We start from the raw sequence: 27,478 nt of genomic DNA on the forward strand, positions 1-27,478 counted from the left end.
GCCAAGGTTCGAACCCACAACAATTTAATTATCAAGACAATGTCCAACCATTCAACCCATTCATGTTTCACCATAATTCCTATAAATCTAGGATTTTATTATCACTTATCATGATCAAGCAGTTTATTATTATTAAAATGGTAAACAATAAAAAAAACACACAATGGCATACACTAGACTCGAATCCAAGTCCTTTCAACATGCCTAAGTACTCTAAACCACTTAAGCTAATACTTTTCCACGTTATAAAAGCTAACATTAATTGTCATAATGGCTCCCACTACCTGCATTTTGTAAATTAATTAATTATTTAATTAATTAAATTTCTCGGCTCTTACAAACACTCCATTTCCCCATATCAGCAATGCGGGTGTCATTCCCTAACTTTACTGTGTGATGAAAGTTCTCATCCAAATGTGAGAACCAATCCTTCGAACCACTCATGTGATTGCTACACCCCGAGTCAAGAAAACACTTGTCTTTGTCTTCTTCTTCTTTGGGATCAACTGTAGTCATTAACAAGAGCTCATCCTCTTATTCCAGCTTATCCTCAACTTCAGCATGATTGGCATTCTTCTCCCATATGGGACACTCATATTGAAAGTGCCCAAATTTGTGACATTTATAGCATTCAATGTCATCCTTATTGAATGACTGTCTTCCTCTACCTCTGCCTCGAAAGGATCCTCTACCCCTTCCTCTTCCTCTTCCTCTCCTAGTTTTCTCATTTGTTACCGCTTGTAAGACCTGTTCTTCCTTCAAAGCCAGCAACATCCTTTGTTCGTGCACCGGTAAGCTACTTTGAAGCTCATCTATGGTCATGGCTTCCATATTGTTGGACTCTTTAATTGAACATACTACATAATTGAATTTTTTGTCATAGACCACAAAATCTTTGCAGTTATGGAACTTTCCTGTACATTTTCACCACAAGCCTTCATACTTTTAGCGATCTTCAAGGTTCGAGCAAAATAACAATTCACAGATTCTCCTTCCTTCATTTGCAAGAGTTCAAAGTCTTTACGCAATGCTTGCAATTGAGCACGCTTAACTCGAGTTGAACCCTGTAACTTTTGTTTCATTGAGTCCCAAATATGTTTGGATGTGTCATCATTCAGAATGGTATCTAACATTTCTCTATCAATGGCTTGATAGAGATAGTTCTTGATTTTCTGATCCTTCAGTCTTTGCTCTTCCATGAATATGATTTCTTCTTCTAATGCATCAACTTTATTGGAAACGTCAGCAATGCCATTCTCCACTAAGTGTCAAAATTCCTTTGATCGAAGGAAGTTTTCCATAAGCTTCGCCCAATGGTCATAGTGACCATCAAACTTGGGAATTGATGATTGCACATATTTGCTTGTATCTTTCATAGCTGTAGAATAATCTTCATGTGTGCACTTTGTAGGTATTACTCTTTCTCTCACACCCTAGTGTATACCCCTCACAATATTTGTTACTCTTTCTCTCACACCCCAGTGAATACCCCTCACAATAGATGTGATGTATGCTCACTTTCACTTAATGTTTTGATGCTTTTCTGGTTCAGGCCCCTTAAAAGGAGCTCTGATACCAAATTGTGAACTAAAAGCAAGTTTTCTGTGAAAAAAATGCTCACTTGTCTTCTGTTATTCATTGCATAACAAAATACATTATTATAGCCTTTCAAAGCTAACAGACACGAGAGAAAAAATGACCCACAACGTATCTGCATTATAACTGAAAAGAAACTAAGTAGCTAAAATCTAGCTACTCTCTCCTAAAGTTCCGGTCAAGCTAACTGACCATTATTAAAAACAAATAACAATCAAACTAACACAATAAATATCTACTAACAGGAAGCAAAACGAATATGTAAATTATTTCAATATTATTTATCTATACTATTTGATAATCATGTATATATACCATCGAAGATATAAAGTTTTTACTTTAATCTGATGTTACCAATTTATATTTTTTTATATTATCAAATAATTAAAAATTATAGGGTTAAATATGTTTTTGGTCCCTCAAGTTTCAGCGAAATTTGGAATTAGTCTCTCATCAAAATTTTTGACCAATTTAGTCCTTCATCTTTCAAAATGCGTGAATTTAGTCCTTTTAACCAAATTTTGTTAAGTTTATCTGACGTTTCAAGCGCATTTCATGATAGTATTTAAGTTAACATTGAAGCAAAAATGTGTCAAACAATGTAAATAATTTAAATACTATCATGAAATACGCTTCAAACGTCAGATAAACTTAACAAAATTTGGTTAAAAAGACTAAATTCACGCGTTTTGAAAGATAAAGGACTAAATTGGTCAAAAGTTTTGATGAGGAACTAAATCCAAATTTCGCTGAAACTTGAGGGACCAAAAACATATTTAACCCAAAATTATATTATAATATAATTTAAAAATAGTTAATATAAATTCAAATAAGTTTATTATTTAAGTTAACGATGTTTAAATATATTATAATAGCTTTTATATATATATATATATATATATATATATATATATATATAAAAGCAAGGATTTAGAAAATAAGTAAGAATAAAGTTTAAATATTTTATTATTAAAGTATTAAACATATAAATAAAGAAAAATATTGCCATTATCTTATTATATATTTGCTTTTCCTAATCAAATTGCAGTCATTTTAATTTTTTTTTCTCTTTCAACTATTGTATCTCCTAAAGAAGAAAATTAAAATCCAGATTGAAAAAAATAACTTTGCATTCCCAATTCTAATTAAAATTATGTATGCCTCAAACAATCAAAATTTTTAAAAATAAAATAAAAGATGTGAAAGTTTATTAAATCATAATTGTATCAATGGAGTTTTTAAGTATATCTCGGTAATAGTTATAATAAGTTAGAAGCATTTAATTTTTCTGGATTATGTGATTAAGTATGTCTTTTTGTTAGTTAGTTAGTTATAATATTTTGATTTTTGTGTATTAAAATATTATACACTTGATGTTGTTTATGTTGAGAAATAAATGACATTACTTAAGAGGAAAAGTGGTTAGTCCTTATCTAGTTGCCTAATGTCTAAAATGGTGGAAGTAGTTGTTTGCACACAAAATTTATTTTTGATGATTGAAGATGTATTAATATTTTGATGTTTTTTATGGGAGAACCTATGTATTAAAATGTATTAAGTTTTTCTAAGCACTTTCAAGTATTATTTCCTAAGCACTTTCAAATTATAAAAGTTAGATTATTATTGCATAGTGCAATCATATAATAAAATTAGTATAATTCGGTTCAAAAATTGTACACTTGAGTTTAAAAATAGTGCAACTCAGTTCAAAATTAGTGCATTTCAATTCAAAAATAGTATAATTCAATTCAAAAATAGTGCAATTGGTTCAAAATTAGTACAATTCGGTTTAAAAAGTAGTTCAAAAATAGTGCAATTAACTTCAAAAGTAATGTAGTTGAATTCAAAAATAGTGCAATTCAATTCAAAAATAGTGCATTTCAATTCAGAAGTAATGCAGTTTGTAAAACATTTCAGTTTATAACAACCCAATTAAGTTCACATTATAGTGTAGTACAGTTCAGTGCAATTCAGTTTTATAGAACAAACAATAGTTCAGTTCAATTTGAACTATTTTTCAGTTCAGTAGAGTTCAACACAATTTTTAAAAGTGTAGTACACTTCAGTATAATTTGCCCAGTCCCATAATGACAAATCCACAATAACCTCTCTTTGTTCTATGTTAGAGCTCTTCTCGCCAATTGTCTTTGCTGGCTGTGTGTGCCCAATGTGCAAGGAAATGTAGGACGACTACCTATCCTTCCATATACTAAACATAAATAAAATAAAATTGAAAATAAATGTACACAAGATAATAATAGCGTTCATATACAAAAATAAAAAATAAAAAATATTTTAATTTAAAATAATTTTACTTAAGAAAGAGTAAAATTCGAAAGAAAAAATTACATAAAAAGAATTGCATTTATATATATAGATATAAAAAATTGAATTTATATAAATTATGATTTGAAAAGATAAAATGGTGAAATAGTTATTTTAATTTATAAAATGATTAAATTGAAATTATAAGAATAAGAATAAAAGTATAATTATTTTAATTTAAACTAATTTGATTGTTTCAAATGATAAAATAAAAAAAAACATATATTTAAAGAAAAATAATCCCATAATTATTAAGTTACTGAGTGATTGATAAAAAAAAACTTAAAACAGGAATTAAATCGACTTTAAAGCCATCATATGAGTTAGGCATGTTTGTATTTTACAGATTGTAAAATTATTTTTAAAATAAAATAATTATCTTATTGTATTATTTTTTTATGATCATTTATTCAATTTTTGTTTTTTAAAGTTAAATTAAATATTTGCAATAAAACAAAGATATAAGTAATATATAACTTAATAAAAAAATCACCTCCTCCTCGTTGTGCCTCTGCCATTCGTCATTTCTTTCGCCGCTACTCTTCCGCCTCGTTTCATTCACCGCTGCTCCTCCGTCCGTCGTTGGAGGTTCCTCTTTCACTGTGAGTCGTTGCGTGTCCGTGATTGCTATGTTGGTTCTCTTCTCTGCATTCCTTAACGACTCTCTCTCGTTCTGCGTCAGTCCTTCAGCACTCGTCTATTGCTCCTCTGCTATCTTCCTCAGCGTAAGATTAGTTTGTTAACTTGTCTTTTTATTTTCAATTTGATTTCCAATGTTTTGTGAACCTGTAACATATGTTAAATTATACACTCCGTATTTGGTCTCTACTCTATTCCCATCCTATGGAATCTGTTTTGTTCATGTCAAATAGGGGTGTATGTTCTGTTTTATTTTTTTTAGCAAGATAATCTTTTGTTTTCTCTCTTTCAGTGTTCTGTTTGGATAGTATCTTTGGTTTCTTATCCTTTCTTCTTGTACTTTTTTCTTGCAATTAATATTGGTTTGTTTTAATTCCTAGATGTGTTATTCGCAATTTTTAGGGTGTTGAATGCAGGGGCAAAGCTTACCATGGAGAAATCGAAGGGGACCAAATGACTTCTGTGATCTTCAAAATCATCACCATGTGACTTCTCTCTGATCAGGTTGTGCTATGTGCCATATGTTTGTTTTCTTGTGAATAAGCCACTGTTGAATGTTTTTATTGCAGTGTTCCAAGTATATATTGATGTTTGTTCACAATGACTCCATATGGCATGTATATAGAGGACTTTTAGTTTGGCCTGTGGAACAGCTTTTATATATATATATATATATATATATATATATATATATATATATATATATATATATATGGTGTAACGATGAATTTAAACCATGAGAAGATTTGCTCAAAGCCCCAAAATGTTGGGGCGTGTCAGTTTCATATTTAGAGCATCTCTATTGATATAGTTTGTGGATTCTTAAACATAAGAAATAATTCTTATGCAGGTACTTTGTTAGAGTAATTGATGTGATAGTTTTATGTAAGAACAACTGCTCACATAGTAAACCAATGCTAATAAATTATGTTCAAAGTGATCTCATGGAATGCGGCAATGTGCGTTGTTTATGCATTCAATAGTTATTCTAAAATAATAATCCCAAAGATGTAGTAGAGGGCGATTATTACTGGAGCTTAGATTGGGACATCCCACTATTTAACTCTTCATCACTTAGTTAACCATTTAATATGCACTTCATGCACTGAGATTCGAGTATAAGCTGTAAATTTAAATATTTGAAAATTACAAAAATATTATTTTTTATTTTTATATGAGTTAATGAGCCAACCCACTTAACCTACCAACCCATAGTGGGTTGAGTTGGGTTGCAAAAATTCTGACTCACCATAATGTGAACCGAGTTGGATTCACTCATTTTTAACCAACTTTTAGTGAGCCAACTCGTATGAGCCAGGTTAGTTCACTTTCACATCCCTACATAAACTACTATAATTGTTTCAATTTAATACAATTCTGAACTCGAAATCAGTTTTCCAGTGCGAGGCTAAAATTGAATTTATGTTGTTCTTGTAGTTTTATCTTTCAGTTAGTTTGTTTATTACTCAGGGGTTTCATTAACTTTCCTTCCTTGGTTGGTTTGTTTTGGGCTTATGTTCTTCGGAACTACACTGCTTTTATTCTATTTTTCTTACTAACACTTGTTTTATTTTAATTGAAATGTTAATAGGATTTCAGATCATATAGTCATTACTCTGGCCTTATGAAGGGGATACGCATGAAGAAAAGATTGAAACACATGGTGGAGCCGGATAAAAATTGCCAGGCTGGGATTGAAGATGTTGCTTGGCTTTGCTCCCTTCAAGAGCCTGAGATTGTAAATCTCTTTACTTGTTCATTCACTTGGTCGATAACATTTAATGATCATTTTCTTTGTTTTAGATTATCTAGGTTGGTTGCTTTAGATAATGTTAGTGTAGTGTTTTGGTCAAAACTTTGATACCAGAAGTCATGCTCAGAGATTTCAGAGGATGCAAGAATCACACTTTTGAGCATTTTTTTAATAGAATTATAGTGTTACCGGGGAGGGTAGATGGGTGGATGTACAAAAGGAATGGAGATAAGATATCTTCATGTTAAAGCTTTGGATTTTTCTTGGGATTAACTGCACCTTGGGTTTTTTGGGTATCACACTTGTATGATTTTAGTCCTCCGGATTTCATTTGTGTCAATTAGAACTTCCAAGTATTGCAAATTTTTTATTTTAGCTCCTATGTAATTGGAACTTGATAATGTGACAATGACTTATGATATGTTTAGAAGACTAAAATCTACAATACTTAGGGAAGTCAATTTACACAATTAGAACCAAGAAACCTAAAATAACACATTTGCAATACTTGAGAAAAAATTGATACAGTTAAAACCGTAAGGATTGAAATCAGACAACTGTAATATCTGGGAGACCAAAAGTTATGTTAAGCATTTTCTTGTAAGGATCTAAATATCTTCCCCAGTCTACCACCATTCTACTTATTCTATTTTCTTGGTACAACTTAATCTTTTTAGGAGGATTTGAACCTGTGAAAACAAAATAATATTATTGTTCATTAAATAATGGCAGTGTGGCTGAGTCAGTTTGTATCTTAGACCTGGGTATACGTATAAATCTAGTTTCAAGTAAGGCAGTTATATCTAGTTCATTAAAGAGTGACTTGTAATATATCCTATGCCTTAGAAAAGTTAGATATGCAAATAAAGTTTTAGGTATTGCCGGTTACTCTTGGCTAGTAGGTTATGCTTGTTTCTTGAATTTGGGTTTCCCCTTAACTTTCAAGTGCTATTTCTCTTTTAATAATTTAACTTGTGATGGTCAAATTTGAAAATTGTCAGGACATGCTGGTTGGCTTGAAATTGTTGATCATTCAGCGTGCAAAAATGATAGGTTGCAAGAAGATGGCTGATAAATTTAACCTCAAAATGATTCGAGCCATTGGTATGCTCTATGCTCTTAATTTACTTGTATGCAATGCTTTTTAAAATTTCATATGAATAATGTTTATTGATTGTGGATGCAATAAAAAGAAAACCCCGCGGCATATTTTTTGTTGATTTATGTATCTTTTTTGTTGTTTTGTTGTATAATGATAAGACTAATGGTGAGACAATGTTCTAGAAGTCATACTATTTATTATATAAAAAACACATCCCTTTTATCAGGACTTAGTTTTAATCTTAACCTTGTAAAATGACTGGATTGCACTGACATTCTGTTCATGTAACAATAATTCAAGAATTAATTCAATCAAAGATTTTATGATGTACTTTGCTTACTTTCATCCATTGAAATTATTGGACACTGGCCTGTCCTCTGCTGTTGTTTCTGTAATGTTGAATGCATACAATGAAATGCTAGGGAATTGTTGTCATACTTCATGATTTGCGCCAGCAATTTGAATTTCTGAGATTTAGAATTGATTGTATTCATTGCAAATCAATTGAAATTTTTACTACTGAACAAATCAATCCACTTCGTGTCCTTTATGAGACATGATCTCTAATTACCTACACATTTTCTAACTTTGAACTTGTCTGCAGCACTTGTTTTGATGGAACATCTAAAGTCACAGATAGAGGAATTGATAGAAACTAGGAAAAACTGAAAAAGATAGTATGTATTATTCAGCAATTTATGCAGTAAAACAGTAATGGGCTATAATTCTGCAGCAACACAATAATTCCAGAGTCATAGACTCCTCTAGAGAATACCTCTCCTTCCACTCCAAAAGACTAACTAACTCCCCTCCACCACTCTTCTCTCTCTCATATACCCAAACCCACCAAAATAGAATCTTTTACACATCAGCCCTGCTTCCTAACTAATTTCTCACTCCTTCCCCATTTGGCCCCACTTTCTTTCTTCTGGTATAAACATTCCATATCTTGGGCCTACCGTCAATAATTGTGCCTTGTTGAGTAACAGGCCCATGCTCCTTTCTCACTATATGACTCTTATTTGGAGTCCTATCATTACCCTCCTCTGCAACTACAGCCTTGTCCTCAAGGCTGAATAAAGGAAATTGACTTTGCAATAGCACTTCATCTTCCCATGTTGTCTCTTCCTCGGTTCTTCCCTTCCACTTCACCAACCATTGCTTGATAATCGTACCCTCCTTCGAAATTTCCCTAACTGCTAACACTGCCTCGGGCTCTTCCATCCCTTCTTCCTCTATGCCCAATTCTGGTGGCAAAACAGATTCCACCACATGGTTCCCAATGGCCTTTTTCAGTTGAGAAATGTGAAAAATTGGGTGTACTCTGACTGATTCTGGCAGCTTCACCTTATACGACACTGCTCCAATTTTCTGAATTATTGGGAAAGGTCCATAATACCTAGGTGCCAACTTTTGATTAATACGGCGAGCTACGGTCTACTGCCTATGTGGCCGCAATTTGACAAACACCCACTCTCCCACCTCCAATTGCATGAACCTACGTTTTTTGTCTGCAAATTTCTTCATCTGCTGTTGAGCTCGCAACAAGTGATATTTCAATTGTCGAATGGCCTCATCTCTATCAACCAAGTCAGCTGCTACTGTTTCCACTCGCGTTTCCCCTTGTGTAAAACGCACTAATGGAGGTGGTGTTCTCCCATAAACCACTTCAAAAGGAGTTTTGCCAGTAGATCCATGAAACGTAGTATTATACCATAGCTCCGCCCACGGTACCCAATATGACTAGCTCTTAGGTTGTTCCGACACAAAACACCGCAAATAAGCTTCTAAACATCGGTTAACTACTTCCGTTTGACCATCAGTTTCCGGATGGTAAGCTGAACTCATTTTCAATGTTGTTCCCTGCAACCGAAATAATTCTTGCCAAAATAGGCTCATGAAAATTGGGTCTCGATCACTAACAATTAATAGTGGAATACCATGAAGTCTCACAATCTCTTTAGCGAACAGTTCAGCAATCTTTCTTGCGGTGTAAGGATGTTTCAGCAAAATGAAATGACCATATTTAGACAACCGGTCCACCACCACCAATATCGCCTGAAACCCTTTTGATTTGGGCAATCCTATAATGAAATCTAGGGACACATCTTCCCAAATCCTGTCCGGAATAGGTAAGGGTTGAAGTAATCCTGCTGGAGAAGTTGCCTCATACTTCTGGCGTTGGCAGACCTCACATGCCTTAACAAATTCTTGAACCATCCCCTTCATACCAGTCCAATAGACATTGCCTGCAATACGTTTATAGGTTCTTAGAAAACCCGAGTGACCCCCGGCTGGTGACGAATGAAACTCAGTTAAAATGGTTGGAATTAACGATGACTTTGCTGATAACACCAATCTGTTTTTGTAAAATAACACCCCTCGATGTATGCTGAAACACGCGATCGATGAGTCCCCTTGCTGTAACTTCTGCACCACTTGCTGCAAGAAAGGGTCCGATTTAACTTCCTTTTAGACATGTTCCTGCAGCCATATTGGAAAAGATTGAATCTCCTTCAATTCACCATCTTCAAACATTCTTGACAGTGAGTCGGCAGCCTTGTTATCCGGACCAGGTTTGTAAATCACCTCAAACTGATATCCCAACAGCTTTGCCAACCAATTTTCTTGAGCTGCAGTGGTGATCCTTTGATGTAAAAGGTGTCCCAAGCTTTTCTGGTCAGAATACACCTTGAAACTCCTTCCAATCAGATACGGTCTCCAATGTTGGACAGCTAAGACTAACGCCATTAACTCTTTTTCATAGGCTGATTTATTTAAATTGGTAGGTGACAAAGCTTTACTGAAATAAGCTATTGGGTGACCGTCTTGCATCAACACTGCCCCTATCCCTGCTTCGGAGGCGTCACACTCGATTGCAAATGGCTTGGAAAAATTAGGCAAGGACAATAGAGGAGCGTGAGTCATTACTTTTTTTAATTCTTCAAAAGCCAACTCTGCTGCAGGACCCAAATGAAATCCGTCCTTCTTTGTCAATTCCGTGAGAGGTCTAGCAATCTTACCATAATTCGCAATAAATTTTCGGTAGTACCCCGTCAAGCCCAAAAAACCTCTTACACCCTTTACATTATGAGGAATAGGCCAATTCAACACACTTTTAATTTTTTTCTGGGTCCACTGCCACTCCCTTTTCAGAAATTAAATGACCCAAATATTCCACTTGCCTACTCCCAAAAACACACTTCTTTCCATTTACCTTAAGGTATTGTTCACGCAGCAACTTCAACACTATAGCTACGTGTTTCAAATGCTCCCCCCATCCTTTGCTGTACACTAGTATATCATCAAAGAATACTAGCACAAACTTTCGTAAATATGCCTTGAAAATATTATTCATGGTTGATTGAAAAGTGGCCGGGGCGTTAGTCAACCCAAAAGGCATCACCAAAAATTCGTAGTGACCCTCATGTGTCCTAAAAGCCGTTTTATGAACGTCTTCCTCCGTCATACGTATTTGATGATATCCCGATTTCAAGTCTAGTTTTGAGAAATAAATCGCTCCATGTAACTCATCTAATAACTCCTCTACAACTGGAATGGGATATTTATCAGGAATTGTGACCCTATTCAATTCCCTATAATCCACACACATGCGCCAAGATCCGTCCTTCTTCTTAACAAGAATGACAGGGTTGGAAAACGCACTTGAACTATGTCTAATAATTCCCTGCTTCAACATCTCCCCAACCTGTTTTTCAATCTCCTCCTTATGGTGATATGGGTATCGGTAAGGACGCACACTAACCGACCCCGTTGTAGGCTGCAATTCAATGGAATGAGTAACAGCCCTGCATGGTGGTAGTCCTTGTGGCTCCTGGAAGACAACCGCAAAATTTGCTAAAATTTGTCGAATATCTCCAACTTGTTTATCAGACAACCCTTGTTTCAAATTGGACTTTTCATCAAGACTATTCCCTTTAACCAAACTCTGGAGGGAAGTCACTGTTTGCCCTTGTTGTCCAGATTTCTTTTGTTTCTAACCGTGTAACTCTATCTGTTTGCCATGCCAAACAAAACTCAAAGTCATCTCCTCCCAATCGAAAGTGACCTTCCCAAATCTTTGCAACCAAGCAACTCCTAAAATCATGTCTACATCTCCCAACTCTAACACATATGGCGCTACTACAGTAGAGAATTCTCCTAATTGAATTTCTAGCTCTTTACATTTTCCCACAGTTGACACCTTGTGCCCATCTCCCAAATGCACCCCCATCGATTTCCCTTTGTCGACTTTCAACTCCATTGCAACCACCACATGAGGAGAAATAAAATTGTGGCTAGCACCACTGTCAATCAACACCTCCAAAGCTACTCCATGGAGACGACCCTCTAAACGCAAGGTTGAAGGACGATTCCGACCCCCACACGACATAGACCCACATTCCAAGGTACGATAAGCTTCCTCCTCTCGCAGCTCAATCGCGATAACCTCCCCCTCTTCATTAATTGTTTCGTCATCTGCTAACACCACCAATCTCAACTGGCGCTCCGCACACTGGTGTAAAGGGTGGTATTTCTCACCACATTGGAAACAAAGCCCCTGAGCCTTCCTGTTCATCAGCTCAGAATACGGTAAGTGCTTCGTACCACGATTGCGATCGGTGGTCGGAGTGCGGTCCGCGGATACACGACTACCCTGCGGTGTCACAGATCTTGATTCGTGGGGACTCGAACTACTCACCGAAAATGATTTGGATTTTGTCCCTTGTGTTGGGTCTGGTCCAACTCCTAACCTCATTGGATATGGGCCTTGGCCTGACCCAGATCCAAACTTGTCCACTTGACCCGTACCCCAATCCCGATTACTTTTCCAAACACGTGTTCCTCCTCTTCTTTGAAATCCATCACCCTGTAATTCGATTTCCACATCTCTAGCCAGACGCATGGCTTGTAGACGGTTCACAGGGTTGAAAGTGCGAACCCTTCGTTGAATCTCTGATCGCAGTCCTCCAATAAAATAGCCCAGGTATTGCTCCTCTGGTAGCCGCGATACTTGAGACGATATGTATTCAAACTTTGCCAAATATTCTTCAACGCTACCCGTCTGCAACAAATCTTTTAATTCCTCAAAAGGATTATTGCTGGTACGACCCCCATAACGACCTATCAACTCTCGTTTCAGCTGGGCCCATGACAAGTCCTTCTTAGATTCTTGTAGAAGGTTGAACCAATGAATGGTTGCACCTTCCATGCTCAACTTGGCTAAACGAACCTTCACCTCCTCGGTCGAGCCTTGCACCTCAAAATATGTCTTTGCCCGTGTAATCCACCCCACAGGGTCAATGCCGTCAAAAGACGGCAACTCAACCTTCTTCGCCGACATCTTATACTCGGCTCCAGACTCCATTCCCAAAAATGGAGATGTTTGACGATCCTCACGCCGTTCTGTATACAACTTAGCAAACTCCTCCAAAATGGATTGGCGAAATTCCACCAATGACTGACATACTGATACTTCCATTGCTGCCATTTTCTCCTCCAATGCTTCGACTCGGTCAGACATTTTTGGTGGCATGGACAACAATACTAGCTCCCCTCGTAATCCGGCAGGTCGGACCAATGATAGAAACTAGGAAAAACTGAAAAAGATAGTATGTATTATTCAGCAATTTATGCAGTAAAACAGTAATGGGCTATAATTCTACATCAACACAATAATTCCAGAGTCATAGACTCCTCCAGAGAATACCTCTCCTTCCACTCCAAAAGACTAACTAACTCCCCTCCACCACTCTTCTCTCTCTCATATACCCAAACCCACCAAAATAGAATCTTTTACACGTCAACCCTGCTTCCTAACTAATTTCTCATTCCTTCCCCATTAGGCCCCACTTTCTTTCTTCTGGTATAAACATTCCATATCTTGGGCCTACCGTCAATAATTGTGCCTTGTTGAGTAACAGGCCCATGCTCCTTTCTCACTGTATGACTCTTATTTGGAGTCCTATCAGGAATCATCACTTATATCCAATTCAGTAAGATCAGCTTCAATTTTAGATGCTTGCAACCTATTGAAATGTAACAATGAGGTTAATGCAAATATTGAAGAGCTAAATACAAATCTTGGTGCTGATATACAAACATTTATTGAAAGGTACGTTTACCAAGCTTATTTATATTTATATGGTAGTGTGGAATATTCAAGCAGTTGTCCATAACCTAGGAGAAATTATCATATGTAGGACTAGCACATGGCACGGTCCTAACTTATCTTTACATGGCGTACTTGAGATTTTCAATTTACAAGAACCAATTAATAACCATCAAGTGGTTATGATCTTAATTTGATTAGTCTTAGGCATCATTATTTGAGTTTTTTCAATCGATTTGTGATTAATGATGGGAATTAAATTGACCACCACTCCTTATGACTGTTGTGTTTTTATGACATTTTTATTTGTACCAATGGTATTTTTGTGTGCAGTCCACCAACATTCAAACGAAAGAAGCAAAAACATGATGATGAGATTAGCTCTTTCAGGTGAATAACTTATCTGGCCCAGTGACATGCTGGCATCGAGCATCTGGCTACCGGCAAGTTCCTTCTTGTGTAAGCCTTGGGAAGCTCTTTGTATGAATACTGTCTCTGTTACATATCATTGTAATAATTACGTATCTAATAAAGTTCAGAAACTTTAGATTTTATTCTCTCTAGACCAATCACAACAAATCCATATTCTAAAAGCTTCTAATAACTTCTAGCAATACATTTAATATATATTAACAACTTTTAATATTGCATTTAATATTGCATTTAATATTCAACTAACAACACTCCCCCTCAAGCTGGTGAATGGATATCTATCATTCTTAGCTTACATGTGAGATTATGAAATTGTTCAGTGGGAAACCTTTCGTGAACAAATCTATTAACTGAAGTCTAGATGGAATGTAGGAAGTATTGATAAGGCCACTATCCAATTTTTCTTTAATAAAGTGTCGATCTATCTCTATGTGTTTAGTCTTATCATGTTGTGAGCAATGCTAATGGCTAACTTATTATCACAATAAAGGATCATATGTTCTTCACATGCCACTTTAAGATCGTTTAGGATAATTCTCATCCATAGTAATTCGCATACCCCTTGTGCCATAGCTCAGAATTCTACTTCAGCATTAGACCTTGCAACAACATTTTGTTTCTTTCTTCTCCAAGTCACCAAATTTCCACCCAAGAAGATGTAGTATCCTGAAGTGGATTTTCTATCTATGATAGACCCTGCATAATTCGCATCAATATACACTTCTAGTATTAATTTTTCATTTCTCTTAAACATTAATCCCCTTCCTGGACTTTTCTTCAAATATAGAAGGATCTTGTTTACAACATGTAAATGTTTCTCCCTTGAATCATGCATGAACTGACTTACAGCACTCACAACATAGGTTATGTCTGGTCTGGTGCGAGCTAAGTAGATGAGCTTCCCTACAAGTCTTTGATATTGACCTTTATTTACTGTAGAACTGCCTTCATCACTCCCAATTCTATGGTTTTGTTCTATAGGAACTCCAGTAGTCTTCCAATTAATCATACCAGTTTCTTTGAGAAGATCAATAACATACTTTCGTTGGGGATAAAGATGCCTTTCTTCGGGTAAGCTACTTCTATCCCAAGAAAGTACTTCAATTTTCCTAGATCCTTCATTTCAAATTGGGCAACAAGCTTTTCTTTCCAAATTAGTTTCTCATGTTCATCATCTCCTGCAACAATCATATCATCAACATTGATCAAGAATAGTGTAAGTTTACCTTCTTGGGAATGTTTGATGAACAAGGTATGGTCACCTTGACTCTATACCAAACCAAGCACGAGGGGACTACTTAAGCCCATACAAAGCTTTCTTCAACCTGCACATTTTATTCCCTCCTTTAGTAGATCCAAAACCTGGAGGAATTTCCATGTATATTTCTTCTTCTAAATTTCCATGTAGGAAAGCATTTTCACATCAAATTATTGCAATTCCCAACCAAAATAAGCTGTCAATGAGAGAATGATTCTAACCGTATTCATCTTTGCAATCGGAGCAAATGTTTCCTCATAATCAACACCATAAGTCTGAGTATATCCTTTGGCAACTAACCTTTCTTTGTAACGGTCTAATGTGCCATCAAATTTATACTTTAGACTAAAAACCCGTTTGCATCTCACTGACTTTTTATCTAGTGGTCTGTCAACAATTTTCCATGTTTGGTTCTTTTCTAAGGCACTTATCTCTTCATTCATGGCTTGAATCCAATTCTCATCTTTCAATGCTTCTTGAATTGATGTAGGGACTCTAATTACATCAATTGTAGAGAGAAAACTTTGGTGCTGCATAGAAAGGTGTTTAGTGGTCACAAAATGGGAGATAGGATACTTGGTACAAGACTGAGTTCCTTTTCTCAAAGCAATGGGCAAGTCAGCAAGGTCAGTTTCACATTTACTATTCAAAGAATTTTCCAAAGGTTCAAGGGTATCAATAGAAGGACTACTTACCCTTGGCTCAAACGATAGGATTTGTTCTTGAATAGAGTTAGGTTGCTTTTGTCGCCTTTGGTATTGTATATGGAAAAAACTCTCTAGACGACTAGATTTTGCAGATAATCCTGACTCTGTATTGTTCGGAGCAATTTTAGAGACATTTATAGAAGATGTTTCTGGAGAAGTATTAGGAGAACCAAGTGTATTATTAGAATGAGATGGTTCCTCTATGGAAGGTACAAAAGATGACTTAAGAGATTCAAAAGACCCAGCTTCAAAAGAACTCTCCTCCTGAAGCTAAGGACGCATGTAAAAAGATTTAGTTTCATCAAAAGTAACATCCATGGAGGTAAAAAACTTTCGACTTGGAGGATGGTAACAATGACATCCCTTTTTAATAGATGCATAACCAATGAATATGCATTTAATAGCTCCATGATCTAACTTTCCATAGAATTGACTACGAATACAGACAAACACAACACATCCAAATACTCGACTATGAAGACTAGAAAGAAAAAGAACATATGGATAAAAGGAGGATATGGACTTAATGGGACTCAGACCATCTAAAACCCAAGAGGGTAATTGGTTGATAAGATAGGCAGCAGTAAGGACAACCTCTCCCTAGTAAGATTTAAGGACATACATTTGGAAAGGAAGTGTTTGTGTCACCTCAAGAAGATGTGCATTTTTTCTCTCAACAACGTCATTTTGTTGTGGTGTGTCCACACATGTGAATTCATGAACAACACCATTCTCGGAAAGGAATTTAGACATGTCATGGTTTACATATTCTCTTCCATTATCAGAACACAAACGTTTAATTGACTTTCCAAATTGTGTTTTTATCATACAGAAGAATCTAACAAATAAGTTAAAAACTTCAAATTTTTCTTTCATAAGGAAAATCCATGTAACTTGGATACAATCATCAATAAAAGTGACAAACCATTTAGCACTAGATGTACTAGAGCTTGATGTAGACCCCCATATATCAAAATGAACCAAATCAAAAGGATCAATACTCTTTGTATTACTAGAAAGATATGTGGCACGATAGTGCTTTGCAATTTGACATACATCACATTTAAATGACTCAACAGACTCATTGGTAAACAAGAAAGGGAACATAGACTTTAAAACAGAAAAGGATGGATGTCCTAGACGACACTGGAGAAGCCAAATTTGAGAATACTTAAAAGAAGTGCAAGACTAGAGACAAGAGGTAGTTGTTTGCCTACTGATAGTATTCTTAGTTTCCAAGTTGTTAAAGCAATACAACCCTCCGTGTTCCTTAACAATTCCAATCGTCTTCCAAGTGGCAAGATCTTGAAAAATAAAATGAGTGAGAAAGAAGGTTATGGAAAAATTTAGGTCATGAGTAAGCTTTCGAACATCAATAAGGTTATTAGATAGTTTTGGAACATAAAGAACATCTTTAAGACTAAGGGATGACAAAAGAGAAACATTTTCACGTCCATGTATTAGGATATGGGTCCCATTGGCAATAGTAATGTGGTTATCAGAAAGAGAAATAAATGATGTTAAAAAAGATGAATGAGGGGTCATATGGTTTGTTACACTAAAGTCAAGAACCTAAGAGTCCTTACATAAAGTTCTAAAAACATTAAGAGAAGAATTAGAGTTCTTACCAGTCATGGTTAGAGAGCAAGTATTGGAAGATGGCTTACTTATAGACTCTATAAGAGTTTTTAGACGATCAATCTTAACACGTAGTGTAGGCATTCCTTCCTCGGTTGAAGAGAAAAGAAGGTGTCTTGCTAAGATTTTCAAAATTTGAAGATGCTTGATAAGGTTTCTGAAGTTTCCTTGCTAATCACTTTCTCCTTTCCATGTAGCTTGAAGCAAGTGTCCTTGGTGTGGCCAGATTACTTACAATGAGAGCACCAATGCTCTTCCTTACCTTTTAAGTTAAGTTTAATATTTGCAAGATTTGAATTCCTTGGTTAGGAAGTCTTTCCAGAAAACATGGTAGCTCCTTCGGTGGAGGGCTCATTCATCATAACCATTCAACAAGCCTCCTCACCTTGGATAATGAAGAAGACTTCAGAAAGAGAAGGAGGTCTTTCCTTCCCAAGAATTTGAGCCCTAATAGGGTCATATTCAGGATTCAATCCTCATAAGAACATAACTTAAATATCCTAGATCGTTCAACAAACTGAGTATGAGTGATAGCATATTGCTATTCTCAAGCTTCAAATTTTGATACTAGTCCAACTCAATCCACAAACCCTTCAACATTCCATAATATTCTAAAACAGAGAGAGTTCTTTGCCTCACACCAAAGAATTTGCTTTCTAACTCGTAGAGATGTCCTATCATATCGAATAAGTAGTTGCAAGGTCCTCCCAAATTTCGCGGCATTGGAGTAGAACATATAATTTCTACTTATCTCTGTAGTCATGAATCCCCATAACCATGTAATGATTCGTGAGTCATCATTATCCCAAATCTGAAGGAAGTGGAAACCTATAATGTGGGGACCACAAAATCTTTCCTATGATTGAGTGAAATGGTTCTGCCTTGTTGGCAGTAGGTGAGAAAGTGAGTGGGAGGCAAGGTTTGAGAGTGTCAGACCTTTTATTTTGTGGAGGGAGTCATATGTGGGGGGGGGGGATTTTTGGGAATTTGGGACAGATTGGGCAGAGTAGACAATCAGACTCTCTACATCTACATCTCTTTTGGAACCCACCATTGCTTGCGGTTTATGTCTCTATATTCGTTCCAAACTCTTTTGCAACCCACCACTACTTATAATAAATCTTTCCCTATTTCCCCTTTTCTCTCTCGGGATGTTATTTGTTTTCTCTATTTACGTGTTATAGTATCAATTGGTATTCAGAGTGCTAGGTTCTGGGTGTGCATGGTCTTTATGCACAACGCCATGGAAAAACGAATGGATGGGCTCGAACAACAACTAGAAGAGTTAAAAAAGTTAATTATCTCTTACAATTGGTCTTGTAGTGGTAGACCACGACAACGTCGACCACACCGAAGACAAAGGAGGAATGAAGAGGTGGATGGAGAAGTGGCCAGTGACGATAAGGAGGATCGAATGAGTTCTAGCTCTCTTAGCATGAGTCATGACTTATTGAGAGACTTTGGGGGCAGGAAACTGCAAATTTTGATATTTTGAGGGGACGACGCTTACGGTTGGATCATTCGTGCAGAAAGTGGTCATCGCATCGAGTTGGTATCAATTGTGGGAAGAGCAGAGTCAAGAACTCAACTGGGAGGGATTCAAGGGTTCCTTGATAGGACGCTTCCAACCTGGCTTGGTGCAAAACCCTTTCGGGCCATTGGTTAGCATTAAACAAACAGGCTCAGTTATAAAGTACATGGAGAAATTTGAAGGGAATCCGCTCCTCTAAAAAGAGGAGCGGATTCCCTTCAAATTTCTCCATGTACTTCATAACTGAGCCAGTTTTTTTAATGCTAACCAAGAGGAGTGGATTATGTAGACAAGGATATTCCTCAATTGCTTGAAGGAGGAGATCCAAGCAGAATTAAAACTTGACACTATAAGCACATTGGAGGAGCTGATGGATAAAGTGCTCTTGTTAGAAGAAGAAAATAATGCATTACAGAAGGTGGAGTTGATGGGTATGGAGAGGAAAAAGGGTGAGAAGTCTCTGCTAAAATCTAGTAAAGGCTTCATTAGGTGGGAAAAAGAAGGAAATAGAGAAGGAACAAATAGCAAACTGCTAGAGAGTGAAGTTAGTGAAAAGAAAGTAGTGGGAGGAGGAAGACTATCTTAAATGAAGTTGAGAGAAAGTAAGAAAGGATTGTGTTTTAAATGTGGAGAAATGTGGGGTCGAGATCATGTGTGCAAATTGAAACATTTTCAAATTGCACTAACGAAGGATTCACATGGTGAGGAGTCAAAGAGTAGTGAAGATGAGGAGGAAAAACCTGAAACCCTTCAGGTTAAGGTGCTACAAATATCGCTGAAGAGCAAGGAGGGTCTAACCTCAAATCAATCATTCAAGATTAAATGGAGGTTAGGAGGGATAAAGGTTTTGGTGTTGGTGAATTGGGGAGCATCAACCAATTTCATCACAAAAAAATTGAACCACCTCAAGCTAGAAGGAAATGAAACAACAAAATTTGAGGTGGAAATAAGAACTAGAGATAAGGTAATAGAGGGATAAGGACATAGTTAGAATTGGAGATTCAAGGGGTTCCAATAGTACAACATTTTTTCTTAATGGATCTAGGAGGGATGGATATAGTTAAGGGCATGGGTTGGTTAGCCAGTTTGGGAAACGTTAAGGCAAATTTCAAGAATTTGTTGTTGAAGTGGGAACACACAGGGGAACGAAGGATGATTAAAGGTGACCACTCCCTTTGTAAATCCTGAGCTTCATGGAAAGCTATGATAAAGGCCCTCAATGATAAAGGAGAAAGATATATGTTGTCTTATCAGAATTTCTCACCATTAGAAACCAAGAAGGGTACTCTCACTCACTCAAAATTGGTTGTTGTTTTAGAAGAGATTGAGGATTTATTTACAGAGCCCACTAGCTTATTGTTAAGACTTTGGCAAGTGTACCAAGTCGTGCAAGTAGTAACCGGTAAGACCAGAATATCGTTTCCCAAGAGACTCGTGTATACTAAATAATTGCGTAATTAGTGACTAATTTAAACTAAAAAATGAATGCATATTTTGAGTTTCATGTAAGAAATTAAATTTTGCATAAATGATTAAAATTGAACTTTGGAAGTTAAAGACACTTAGTGAATGGAAAAGATTAGAAATTATATGAATTGATATTGTCGGGGTTAGAACTTACCAAATTATGCTCTCATGCAACTACAATTTTACATCCTCTACATTAATATGCTAATGCCAACCCATAATTCTACTCAAACCCTAATTCCTTAATGGATTAAGCCTAAATTTCCTTATTAATAGTCAATTCGTTGAACTCTTAATAAGAAAATTTGCTTTATGCACTAGGGTTTAAGACAACCAATGGGTCAAGCCTCATTCCTAGATACAAGCTCCGTTGAGTTTTCTTGTTCCAAATCAAGGTTTCAAAAGATATTTTCACACCAAATGAACCAAATATCGTGCAATGGATGGCCAAATCAATGCAAGCATTAAGTGAAGAAATAAGAAGACTAGCATTCAATGAAAGATGCATTTATATATTCAAAGCATTGCAATTACATAAGAGTGCAATGGATACATTTAACCCCAACAAAAATGGGTTTAGCTCTCCATTGTCATGGAGAGCTCAAGCTTACAAATGGAAGAAATTGAAGAGAAAAAGACACAAAGAAGAATAAAGAGTCGTTCCCACCTGCCCTTGCACACCTTAAGTTCTCCAAAATGAGTTTTCTCGTGTCTCCCACCACCTTAGATGCATTCCCCTCGAGAATCCATAAGAAATAGGTTTAATTTTGCCACATCAGCACAGGTGCCGCTTATCGTTGTCCTCGCATCGCTCAACGTCCAAAAAATGCGAACCAATCAGCGCTCAATGCTAGCTTCTGTCGATTAGCGCCAAAAAATGTTAATCGAATGGCGTTGAGTGCTGGTGTTGAGCGTCCAAAAATGTGAATCAACTAGTGCTCAACGCTGATTCAGGCGCTCAACACTAGAAAATGCGAGAAGATTGGCGCTCAACCTTGACTTCTGGCGCTCAGCCTTGACTTCTGCCGCTTAGCCTTGAAATGCTATGTTCATATCTTCAATTTTGGCTTTTTTCTTCTTCCTTCTCTAGTTGACAACTTCTTTGGCTTGACACAAAAGCTTCCTATCATTAAATTGGACATAAAAATGGGGATTAATGGTATAATTAGATCTATGTAACCCATATTGTATTTATTCACAAAAGCAAAGTAAAAGTGAGGATTAAGTGGTTAAAAGCTTAAGAAGAGTTGATTTTGTTAACAAAAGATAGCCAAGATAATGGTAAAAACCTACATTATTACTTACCTCCCAAGAGGGTCAATGATCATGCTATTATTCTCGAAGAGGATTATGTAGGTTAAAAACTCAAGAGGAGTTGATTTTGTTAGCAAAAGATAGCCAATATAATGGTTAAAATCTACATTATCACTTACCTCCCAAGAGGGTCAATGATCATGCTATTGTTCTCAAAGAGGGGGCAAATATCCCCAATATAAGGCCTTATAGATATCCTTACTATCAAAAAAATGAAATTGAGAAGTTTGTGAAGGAAATGCTGATAGCAGGGATTATCAGGCCTAGTAATAGTCCTTACAATAGCCTTGTTATTTTAGTTAGGAAGAAAGATGGGGGATGATGGTTCTGTGTCGATTGTAGGGCTTTAAATAAGGTGACGGTACTAGAAAAATTTCCTATTTCCATTATAGATGAATTATTCGACGAGTTGGGAGGAGCTCAAATTTTTCCAAATTGGATCTCAAATCAGGATACCACCAAATTAGAATGAATGAAGGAGATGTTTTTAAGACTGCTTGCAAAACTCATGAAGGATAATACGAATTCTTAGTAATGCCCTTGGGCTTACAAATGCTATGTCAACCTTCCAAGCTCTCATGAATCAAATTTTGAGCCTGTATTTGAGAAAATTCACCTTGGTGTTTTTTGACGATATCCTAATTTAAGCAAGACCGTGGAGTGTCATGTCAAACATGTAAGGAAGGTGTGGGACGTGCTATGAGAAAATAACCTAGTGGTGAACAAGAAGTAATGTTCATTTGGAAAGATAAGAATAAAGTATTTTGGGCATGTTATTTCAGACCAAGGGGTAGTGGTTGATCTAGACAAGGTCAAGGCAATAGTGGATTGGCCAGTTCCGATAAATGTGAAAGGGCTTAGAGGATTCCTTGGTCTTACGGGCTATTACCACAAATTTGTTGAAGGATATGGAAAATTAGCATGGCCTTTAACTCAACAACTGAAGAAAGAACAATTGAAATGGGATGAATTAGCGCAAAAGGTCTTTTGAGAGTTTGAAAATAGTAATGACCCAAGTGTCGATACTTGTTGTCCCAAACCTCGAGAAGATATTCATGGTAGAAACTGATGCTTCAGGCAAGGGGATTGAAGTTGTGTTGATGCAAGAAGGACAACCAGTTGCTTATATGAGTAATACCCTTTCGAATAGGGCTTTGAGGAAATCAGTTTATGAAAAAGAACTGATGGCAGTAGTCATGGCAGTACAGAAATGGAAACAATATCTTCTAAGGAGGCACTTCATTGTGCGGACTGATCAAAGGAGTTTGAAGTTCTGAGTTGAACAAAGATTGATGATTGAGGAGCAAAACAAGTGGATTTCAAAATTGTTGGGTTTTGATTTTGAGATACAATATAAACCAAGGACAAAAAATCGAGTTGTTGATGCTTTTTCAAGAAGGATGTTATATTCAGCTATTTCAACAGTCAAATTCTTTGAATGGGAAGAGTTAGAAGTAGAGGTGGAGAGAGATGAAAAATTGGGAAAACTAATTCAAGATTTGTTGATGAAGAGAGGAGAACATTCGAGGTACACATTAAAAAGGGGAATCTTATACTATCAAGACATGTTGGTCATCCCAAAAGGGTCCCTGAAAATTAATTTAATATTAAAAGAGTTTCATGACTCAGCGATACGGGGACACTCATGCTATTTTTGCAGATATAAAAGAATCTCTAGAGTGTTTTACTGGGAAGGGATGAGAAAGAAAATCCAAGATTATGTGTAGAGATGTGAGGTGAGTCAGAGGAATAAGTATCAAACTTTGAGTCCAGCAGGATTACTACAACCCCTCCCTATTCCCAAACAAATTTGGATAGACCTCTCTATGGATTTCATTGGAGGATTACCAAAAGCTAGAGGGTTGGATACAATACTGGTGGTGGTAGACAGGCTTACCAAGTACACTCATTTCATTGCTCTAACCCACCCTTATAGTGCAAAAGAGGTTGCTAAATTAATTCTAAGAGAGGTAATAAAACTCCAAGGGTTCCGAGAATCTATTGTGTCTAACCGAGATAGGCTATTTATGAGTTCCTTTTGGACTAAGCTATTCGGGATGACCGACACTAAATTGAAATTCAACTCAGCTTACACCCATAAACGAACGGGCACACAGAAGTGGTGAATCGTTGCTTAGAGACATATTTGATGTGTATGACAAGGAAGACACTGAGACAGTGGCATTAATGGTTAAGTTGGGCAAAATACTGGTGTAATACCAATTACCACGACTCTACAAAGATGAACCCATTTAAAGATTTGTATGGGAGGGATCCTCCTCCTTTGATAATAGGAGATAGTTCAACCACCCCCATAGAGGAAGTTGCTTTGATGATCAAAGATCGAAATGAAACATTAAACATGTTGAAGGATTAGTTGGCTCAACCCCAAAATCGTATGAAATAGCAAGCTGACAAGCATAAGAAGGAAGTGAGTTATAAGGTAGGAGATATGGTGTACTTGAAGATTCAACCATATAAGCTGAAGAAGTTAGCAAACAAGAACCATATGAAATCACAGAAAGAATTGGGGATGTGGCATATAGATTGAAACTGCCAAAATACAACAAATTACATCTTATTTTCCACGTGTCATTGTTGAAACCCACTATGACTACTACAATGGAGACCCAACCTTTGCCTCCTTACATGAATGAAGAATTGGAGCTACAAGAATTGGAGGTGTTAGCAATGAGGGGTGATGAGGAGCAATCTCTAGAAGTTTTGGTGAAATGGAAAAACCTACCAGAATGTGAGAATTCATGGGAATTACTAGGCAAAATGAAGGAGTCTTTTCCGGACTTCCACCTTGAGGACAAGGTGAATTTTAAAGGGGGAAGTGTTGATAAATATAAGGTTGGAAAAAGGCCTAATATGCATATACACAATGTTTACGAGAGAAGGAAGTGGAAACCCATAACGTGGGGACCACAATATCTTTCTTATGATTGAGTGAGTGGGAGGCAAGGTCTGAGAGTGTCAGACCTTTTATTTTGTGGGGGGAGTCTTATGCGAGGAGGGGAGGGGAGGATTTTGGGAATTTGGGACATACTGGGCAAAGTAGACAATCAGACTATCTGCGTCTCTTTTGGAACCCACCACTGCATGCGGTTTATGTCTCTATATTCGTTCCAGACTCTTTTTGAACCCATCACTTCTTATAATAAATCTTTCCCTCCCTTTTCTCTCTCGAAATGTTATTTGTTTTCTTTTTTTACGTGTTATAGTATCAATATTTGAAAAAAATTGAAATTTGAATATATTTTAAAATAATTTTTTATTCTAGACCAGTTAAGCTAATACAACTTTATTAAAAAAATAATATATTTTAAAACAATTCTTTATTCTACCACATTTTAAAATTCTAATCAATGTGCTAGAACTAGGAATGTCAACGGGATGAGTAGGGTATAGGTAGTAGCTCCCTTGTACTCTACTCGTTGGATAAATATTCATCTCATACCCGTTATATGGGTACTCACATATTTTTTTAAATATTCATGGATATCCACGGGTACCCGTGGGTATTTATAAAAAGAAAAATTTAATATTTAATAACAAATTTTAACTATAAATTCAAATAAAAATACAATGCATAACATTTATAAATTTCAAACAAAGTGCAAATAACTCATTTAAATAGTGTTGAATGACTATTTACGAATAAATGAAGATTTTTTAAAACCAATTGATAAAAAATAACACATTTAAATCAATGTGTTAATATTTTAATCATTTTTTTAATTTTTTAAATTTAAATTACAGTATGGTGGGTACATGTATCCACGGTTATGGATATTATGATACTCGTACATGTCCCGTTAACATGCGAGTATAAAAAATACTCGTTACCTGTAGATATTCATTCTCAATATCCATTTTTTAGTTATTGCGAGTTTTATCTGCTTGATACCTGCGGGTACAAATTTGTTTGACATCCCTAACTAGGACCTCAATGAAAAAAAAAAAAAACAAAAGCTTTGAAGAAGATAATTATGAATTGAAATCCACGAAATGATTGTTTCTGCACCTTTTTGCTCCTACACTTATCCTAATCTTTTCCAATCTTTCTGTCCAAAATTAAGTTCTTGGTAGCACCGATGCAGTTTGAGGCTGAAAAAGCTCCCCGGAAAGAATCGCATTTCGGCATCCATTGGTAGTTACGAGGTGGGTGGAGGATATCCAGAACTGGAGAAGGATGAAAAGAGGAAAAACAGAGAGTTGCGTTCAGAACCTACTCAAACAGAATCCTTTTTTTGAGGAGGGGAACAAGTTATATCTATCTTGGAAGAAATGATTACCCTTGTGAGTTACTATCCTTGTTACTCTTATTACTAGGGAAATATGTTGAATTTTGTCGCATATAAGGTTGTTGTTAATGTTTTCTTTTAATGAAATGACATATTGTAGCTTTCTTTGTAACAATAGTATAAATAACACACTTCTAAAAGAGACCAGAGTTATAGATGAGAACTTCCACAAATTAGCTTATACATAAGCTAGTTTTTGTTATGGACAAGTTTATTGCATTTTTTTCTTTTTATTTTTGTAAAAAGAAGTGCTCATGGAGAAGGTTGGTCACTCTCCCTCGAAACTGATATTTTTTTGTTATTGTATAAATTGTTATTTAATTTAAAGTTTAATTAGGGTCTTCCAATAAAATTCAGTATCTTCTAATTATTTTTTTATCGTTATGCTATAGCTAAATGCTTCTATAATTTATTTCTCTTTGACATGGTGTTGATATACGTTTTGGTTTAAGGTATTTTTAAAAGATTTCTTTGTTGCATTTTTTTTTTTTGTGTGGCTATGCATGCTTGTCACACATTTTCTTGGTGAAGATAACTGATTATATTTATTGTTTCATCACTAATGTAAGACACACATATAAATGTATGAGTTAAGAGATCAATTGAACTCTCTTAAACATTTCTCACATTTTTCGATCTCGTGTAGTTATTCAGAAATCATGAATCTTTAAATGCATGGTAATCATGATTGGATAATATTGTGAAATACCTTTACACTGAGAGTGCATTTTAATTAATTTTTTTTTATCGTGAGTCTTATTGGCCGCAGTTGCTTCTGCTGCTGCATATTTTAACTCAAGTAAGCAAACATGATATTTTATGTCCTTCAATCATTGTCCTTAAAATTTTACTTCATTGTTGTTAGTATCCTTTAATTTGATGTAGTCCTGCACAACATGTGTTTCAAAATTTTCCATATCATAAAGTACAACCGAGAAACCCATCTCCAGCAAAATATAACAGAGCAAGGGAAAAAGTTAACAACACATTCATCCCACATTCAAGGACAATATCAAACCACATACTCATCGAAGACAAACAACACATATGTCATCACACAAAAAAAAAAACCTTAAACACAACGAAAAGAACCAAAGATTTATTTGTATCATCTTTCGTCTTCGGCATGCGATTCCTTCCACGTGATTCCAACTCTGCTTGCCACCCAACTTTATTCCTCCCACAAAGAAGAAAAACCTTTTTCTTTGCACGCGATTCCAATGCTCGCAACCCACGTCTATTCGTCAAGTAATTTGGTTCATCGAGCAAGAACCCACCCACTCCCCCCCCCCTC

The 27,478-nt window shown here is 36.0% G+C and overlaps 4 protein-coding genes and 1 long non-coding RNA gene across 8 annotated transcripts; 3 read left to right on the forward strand and 2 right to left on the reverse strand.

Annotated features, from left to right (window-relative positions):
• Positions 1-534: 534 nt before the first annotated feature.
• Positions 535-1,199, reverse strand: LOC146884376 (uncharacterized). Its single transcript, XM_085665959.1, has 2 exons — positions 944-1,199; positions 535-857 (listed from the first exon to the last, which is right to left on the reverse strand). The coding sequence occupies exons 1-2, from the start codon at positions 1,197-1,199 to the stop codon at positions 535-537; spliced, it is 579 nt and encodes a 192-aa protein (XP_085522085.1).
• Positions 1,200-4,410: 3,211 nt separating this feature from the next.
• Positions 4,411-14,081, forward strand: LOC146884377 (uncharacterized). 4 transcript variants are annotated; one of them, XM_085665661.1, is made up of 7 exons: positions 4,419-4,646; positions 4,963-5,064; positions 6,152-6,298; positions 7,315-7,417; positions 8,020-8,044; positions 11,371-11,374; positions 13,379-13,852. In XM_085665661.1, exons 3-7 carry the CDS (start codon positions 6,185-6,187, stop codon positions 13,592-13,594), a joined length of 462 nt encoding a protein of 153 aa, XP_085521787.1. In that variant the 5' UTR covers positions 4,419-4,646; positions 4,963-5,064; positions 6,152-6,184; the 3' UTR covers positions 13,595-13,852. The 4 variants fall into 4 exon arrangements, 1 of the variants encoding a protein (XP_085521787.1); XR_014984180.1 differs by lacking the exons at positions 8,020-8,044; positions 11,371-11,374; positions 13,379-13,852 and adding an exon at positions 13,861-14,081 and having other exon boundaries at positions 4,411-4,523; positions 4,604-4,646; XR_014984179.1 differs by lacking the exons at positions 8,020-8,044; positions 11,371-11,374; positions 13,379-13,852 and adding an exon at positions 13,861-14,081.
• LOC146884378 (uncharacterized) lies at positions 11,413-12,939 on the reverse strand. Its single transcript, XM_085665621.1, has one exon. The coding sequence runs from the start codon at positions 12,937-12,939 to the stop codon at positions 11,413-11,415; it is 1,527 nt and encodes a 508-aa protein (XP_085521747.1).
• A 1,630-nt stretch (positions 14,082-15,711) lies between the features above and the next one.
• On the forward strand, positions 15,712-26,554 carry LOC146884379 (uncharacterized). The gene is made up of 2 exons (XR_014984182.1): positions 15,712-15,843; positions 25,960-26,554. It is a non-coding gene; the product is annotated as an uncharacterized LOC146884379 (long non-coding RNA).
• LOC146884380 (uncharacterized) lies at positions 19,464-25,949 on the forward strand. The gene is made up of 4 exons (XM_085665622.1): positions 19,464-19,637; positions 19,785-19,949; positions 20,081-20,272; positions 21,978-25,949. The coding sequence occupies exons 1-4, from the start codon at positions 19,464-19,466 to the stop codon at positions 22,194-22,196; spliced, it is 750 nt and encodes a 249-aa protein (XP_085521748.1). The 3' UTR covers positions 22,197-25,949.
• Positions 26,555-27,478: the final 924 nt, after the last annotated feature.

Source organism: Vigna unguiculata, chromosome 8, assembly GCF_037176805.1.
Source record: "Vigna unguiculata cultivar grain cowpea cultivar isolate G323 ecotype 2 chromosome 8, ASM3717680v1, whole genome shotgun sequence".
Taxonomy (NCBI): Eukaryota; Viridiplantae; Streptophyta; class Magnoliopsida; order Fabales; family Fabaceae; genus Vigna; species Vigna unguiculata.